General features: G+C 47.9%; 1 protein-coding gene across 1 annotated transcript; it reads left to right on the top strand.

The window, feature by feature from the left end:
* Positions 1–303: 303 nt before the first annotated feature.
* LOC116990042 (stonustoxin subunit alpha-like) lies at positions 304–4,144 on the top strand. The gene is made up of 2 exons (XM_033047567.1): positions 304–424; positions 2,265–4,144. The coding sequence occupies exons 1-2, from the start codon at positions 337–339 to the stop codon at positions 4,142–4,144; spliced, it is 1,968 nt and encodes a 655-aa protein (XP_032903458.1). The 5' UTR covers positions 304–336.
* The last annotated feature ends 1,368 nt before the right edge of the window (positions 4,145–5,512 follow it).

Raw genomic sequence — 5,512 nt, 5'->3', positions numbered from 1 at the left:
TCCCGAGCTCTGACGTACCGCTACGTACATTCTACGTACTTACTTACGTAGAAACCTATTCTATTCTATTCTTCTATTACCACGAGTTTGATTTTTTTTAAACTCGGGCGAGCTCTTGAATTACCTCGTACAGTGGGACAGGCCCTTAGTGTGCGGGAAACGTGACCGGCACGGACTCGGTGAGCCGAAGGGCCTGTTTCCGCACTGTATCTCTAAACTAAACCTTTTTGGTCACATCTTAAAAAGCCGTACGTCGAGTGGATTCATCTTCATATTTTATTTCTCGTTCTATTTCAGATCACTGGATTTTGTTGACTGTCCACGTCCGGTTTAGTGATGAGTGAGTGCTTGCAACTGGCCAGTCTGGGCCGGCCTTTCCAGTTGGGAATGCTGTACGACTGCCGATCAGATGCTCTGATCCCAGGTACTGGAATGTCTTCACACAAATCATGAAGTCACATGAGCCCAGAGTAGGTGAATCGAAAGACGTGATAAGGGAATAACATATAGTGCAAGGTAAAGCCAGCAAAGTCTGATTAAGGGTGGTCCAAGGGTCACCAATGAGGTAGATAGTGGTTCAGGACTACTCTCTGGTTGTGGTGGGATTCAGATATACCTTCTACTCAATGAATTTATACTTCTGAGGGATTTTTTCAAATGCCCTCTGATATGGGTTGATATGAGGGAAGATCTTATACAGGTGTGTAAAATCATGAGAGGATTAGATCGGGTAGATGCACAGAGTCTCTTGCTCAGAGTAGGGGAATCAAGGACAAGAGGACATAGGTTTAAAGTGAAGGGGAAAAGATAGGAATCTGAGAGGTTACTTTTTTACACAACAGGTGGTGGATGTATGGAACAAGTTACCAGAGGAGGTAGTTGAGGCAGGGACCATCCCAATGGTTAAGAAACAGTTAAACGGGTACATGGATAGGACAGGTTTGGAGGGGTATGGGCCAAACGCAGTCTGGTGGGACTAGTGTAGCTGGGACATGTTTGTCAATGTGGACAAGTCAGGTCTCTTTACATGCTGTATCACTCTATGATACAATGGTGTCAATGCAGGGCCATAAGTTCAGTTGACCTATCTCACAATGGTGACCACAACTTTGTCAGTAATAGTCCAGTTTATACAGTGGATTGAATATTGGGCGGCACGGTGGCGCAGCGGTAGAGTTGCTGCCTTACAGCACCGGACACCCAGGTTCGATCCTGACTACGGGCGCTGTCTGTACAGAGTTTGTACATTCTCCCTGTAACCTGCGTGAATTTTCTCCGAGATCTCCAGTTTACCTCCCACACTCCAAGGACGTGCAGTTTTGTAAGTTAATTGGCTTAGTAAAATTGTAAATTGTTCCTAGTGTGTGCAGGATAGTGTTGGTATGCGGGGATCGCTGGATGGCGTTGGCCCGGTGGGCCGAAGGGCCTGTTTCCGTGCTGTATTTCTAAACTAAACTAAACATGGATATTTGAAGAATATTTGAACACGATTCAAATCACCGCCTATCCATGTTCTCCAGAATTGCCTCCTGACCCGCTGAGTTACTGTAGCACTCAATGTATTTTTAGTTTAGTTTTAGAGATACAGCTCAGAAACAGGCCGTTCGGCCCACCGAGTCCACACCGACCATGGTCCCTGCACATTAAAGGGCCTGTCACACTTTCACGACTTAATTCACGACCTTTTTTACTTGTGGACATTTTTCATCAGGCTAGAAAAACGGCCTGACCTACTTGATGCCACGAGTACCTACAACTAGCATCAAGGCCTGCCATGACCTACCTACAACCTCCTACGGCTTTGTGACGACCTTGCTGCGAGTATGAATCAAGGGCAAACTCAGCAGAGGTCGTGAATTAGGTCAAGAAAGTGGGACAGGCCCTTAACACTACCCTGCACACACTTGGAATAATGTTACATTTATAACAAGCCTACAAACCTGTACATCTTTGGAGTGCGGGAGGAACCATAAGATCTCGGAGCACACCCACGGAGTCACGGGGAGAGCACACAAACTGCACAGACAGCACCCGTAGTCAGGATTGAACCCGGGTCTCTGGCGGTATAAGCGCTGTAAGGCAGCTACTCTACCGCTATGCCACCAAGCCGCACCTATTACTCATGTGAACAGTCCAGTGAGTGTAGAGTGTTGTACTTTCAGCCCAAGCACAGCCTGTACAGAGATTGAATCTACTGAAGGAATAATATTCAACTTTGAGTAATTTTCACATTATTAAGTTTTGATCACTGATTTATCCTGTAGGCATCACCTTGTGGGACTTGCAGACACTGCAGAGCAACCTTGACTGTCGTGACCAGCCCAGCACTGAGTTTCACATCATTGCATCAGACTCCATGGAGAAGAAAGCCAATGCCTTCAATGTGTCAGCATCACTGAAAGTTAGTTTCCTGTGTGGGTTAGTGGAGGTGAAAGGGTCGGCAAAATATCTCAGAGACACGAAGGAATCAAAGCAACAAGCACGAGTTACCCTTCACTACAAAGCAACAACCAGGTTTGAACAACTGACAATGAGTCACTTAGGGAGACAGAATATTACCTACCCGAGTGTGTTTGATGAGGGCTCAGCCACCCATGTCATTACAGCAGTGCTGTATGGGGCCCAGGTCTTCTTTGTGTTTGATCGAATGACTTCTTCAGCAGAGAACATACAAGATATTCAGGGTAACATGGAGTTGATGATTAAACGTCTCCCTATGATTGCGATCGGGGGAGAGGTCTCCCTAAATATGACAGAAAAACAGAGCTCTCAAACCGAGAAGTTTAGCTGCACCTTTTACGGGGACTTCTCACTGAAGAACAATCCCACCACCTACAGAGATGCCATCAATATCTACGCAACACTCCCACACCTGCTGGGCCCAGGTGGAGAACATTCAGTGCCCGTCGCAGTCTGGCTCCATCCTCTCAATAAACTGAACACCAAAGCTGCCCAGATGGTGAGGGAGATCAGGGTGGGACTGGTCAATCACTGCCAGTGTGTCCTGGAACAGCTCAGTGAGGCCGCGATGAGGTGCAATGACCTGATGAAAGACAGTGTCGCAGTTCAGTTTCCTGAGATCCAGGACAGGATCCTTCAATTCCGAGAGATGTGTCTGGAGTACAAACTGGTTTTCCAAGGGACCTTAGCCAGAGTTTTGCCATCCATTCGGGGCGGTGGGAAGGAGGAAGGGTTGCTGAGGGACATACTGAAGAACAGGGAGCAGTCACCATTTAAACACCAAGCACTGACCACATGGCTGGATGACAAGGAATGGGAGATGATGGTTGTGGGACTTTGCCTCAGGATAATGAAAGACATACCTGTTGTGAAATCAAGGAGAGACTTGCATGAAGTGTTGATGGATCCAGTAACAGACTACGTGGTCTGCTTCACATTCACAACACTGCATCAGGAGGATTTCTACCTGACGGAGGCAATCAACTACCTCCGATCTCTCACAGCAGAGAAAATGCAGATGCCACGTCCTGCTGACGAAGCCAGTACAACACAACACAGCGAGCGCTGGTTTCACACATTGTCCATAACCGAGAAGATGAAGGAACGATCCGGACTGTTCCGGGATTTTGCCACAGCCAACAGTGGGAACGAGAGAGTAAAATTCCTTGTTGGATCCGCACAGGATGACAGTAACGTGGGTGCATCTATTTACCTGTACGGGGGAGGGACTGTGAGGAGCCGCTGCTTTGAACTCCCGTCTCAGCCTGAGAGACCAACAGCGAGTGGGACAACACACGACAGTGTGACGCTGCAGTTAGAGCCACCCACATATGGTTCTGATGAGATTGTGGGCTACAAGATAGAGTTTCGAGGTAGCCAGCAGGAGAAATGGACAATACTAGATACACCTGACACATCCCACTCCTTCACGATATCTGGGTTGGAGCCACACCAGGAATATCACATCCGATACAGAGCCGTGACCAAGGTAGGGTTCAGCAAGGCCAGTGAGATCTACAAGGTCTCCACCCGGCCGACAAGTCCACCTGAATACAAGGAAGAACCTTCGATGGATGCATTGGACGGATCATGGAAGCAGGTTCAGACAAAAAACAGACAATGCCACGATAGTTCAGATGGACCAAAGAGAATTGCACTGAAACTTCTCGAACAAGCTCAATAAATATCCAGAGGAAACCCTTCCATTTACAAGCTCAACCTAGAAAGGGAGGTGTTTAATCAGTCCAAGCAGCTTGTGAAATGCTTCTTAGGAAAGCCCACCACTACGCACAAGATGAAGACAATTATGGTGCTGGGGGCAACTGGGTCAGGAAAGACAACCCTCATCAACGGGATGATCAACTACATCTTGGGCGTGGAGTGGGGGGACAACTTCAGATACCAGTTAATACAGGAGGAGACGGGAAAATCCCAGGCTGAGAGCCAGACATCCTCCATCACTGCCTACCATCTCCACCACCAGGTAGGGTTTAACATCGACTGCTCTCTGACTATAATCGACACGCCAGGATTCGGGGACACCAGGGGCATCAGCCGAGATCGACAGATCATTGACCACATCCGTGAGTTCTTCACTTCCCCACAGGGCGTTGATCGGATCGACGCGGTCTGTTTCGTCGTCCAAGCCTCCTTGGCTCGCCTGACCCCGACACAGAAATATGTCTTCGATTCCATGCTTTCCATTTTTGGCAAATATATCGCGGAGAACATTCAGATACTGGTGACGTTCGCGGACGGGCAGCGCTCCCCAGTTCTGGAGGCCCTGAAAACCGCCCAGGTACCCTGCCCTAAAGACAAAAAGGGATTGCCAGTACACTTCAAGTTTAACAATTGTGCCATATATGCCCAGTGTCCGACCTCTGGTGACGAGTGGAGATCTGACGACAGCGGGGAAGAGGATAATGACTTTAACCAGGTGTTGTGGAAGATGGGGACAAACAGTGTGAAGAAGTTCTTCACAACTCTGAGCACGATGCAGGCGAGGAGCCTGTGCCTGACCAAAGAGGTTCTGAAGGCACGTAGCCAGCTGGAGTCTGTAGTGGCCGGGTTGCCGACTCTGATCCAAGCAGAGCTGACCAAATTAGAGGAGCTCAAAAAATCCCAACAAGTTCTGAACCAAAACCAGTCCAAACTGGACCAAAATAAAGATTTTGAGTACGAGGTCGATGTGACTGTTATTAAAAAGAGGAAACTTGGCAGCGATGGTCCATTAATAAACAACTGTACGGTTTGTAAATACAGTTGTCACGACCCCTGTCCGTGTGGAAGTTATATTTCCCAACACTGGTGTTCATCAATTGACTGGTGGGGAAATTGTGTAGTCTGTCCGGGGAAGTGTCCCGCACAAAAACACCGAAGGGAAAAGTATAGGTATGTCTGTGTAACAAAAAAGGAGAAGAGGACGTACAACAAACTGAAGAAAAAGTATGAGAAGGCATACGGTGAGAAGATGAGTCAGCAGAAGGTTATGGAGTCACTTGAGCAGGAGTTTGCTGAGGTGGGGAACACAGTTCTGGAGCTGATTCAAGAA

Source organism: Amblyraja radiata, chromosome 30 (assembly GCF_010909765.2).
Source record: "Amblyraja radiata isolate CabotCenter1 chromosome 30, sAmbRad1.1.pri, whole genome shotgun sequence".
Taxonomy (NCBI): Eukaryota; Metazoa; Chordata; class Chondrichthyes; order Rajiformes; family Rajidae; genus Amblyraja; species Amblyraja radiata.
The sequence above is the reverse complement of the archived record's forward strand: the minus strand, read 5'-3'. Positions and strand labels throughout refer to the sequence as shown.

Excerpts from the sequence above, each read along its gene's own strand:
- LOC116990042 (XM_033047567.1), top strand. The coding sequence starts at position 337 with ATGAGTGAGTGCTTGCAACTGGCCAGTCTGGGCCGGCCTTTCCAGTTG. Across the intron at positions 425-2,264 it reads ATCAGATGCTCTGATCCCAG|GCATCACCTTGTGGGACTTG; the intron begins GTACTGGAATGT and ends TTTATCCTGTAG.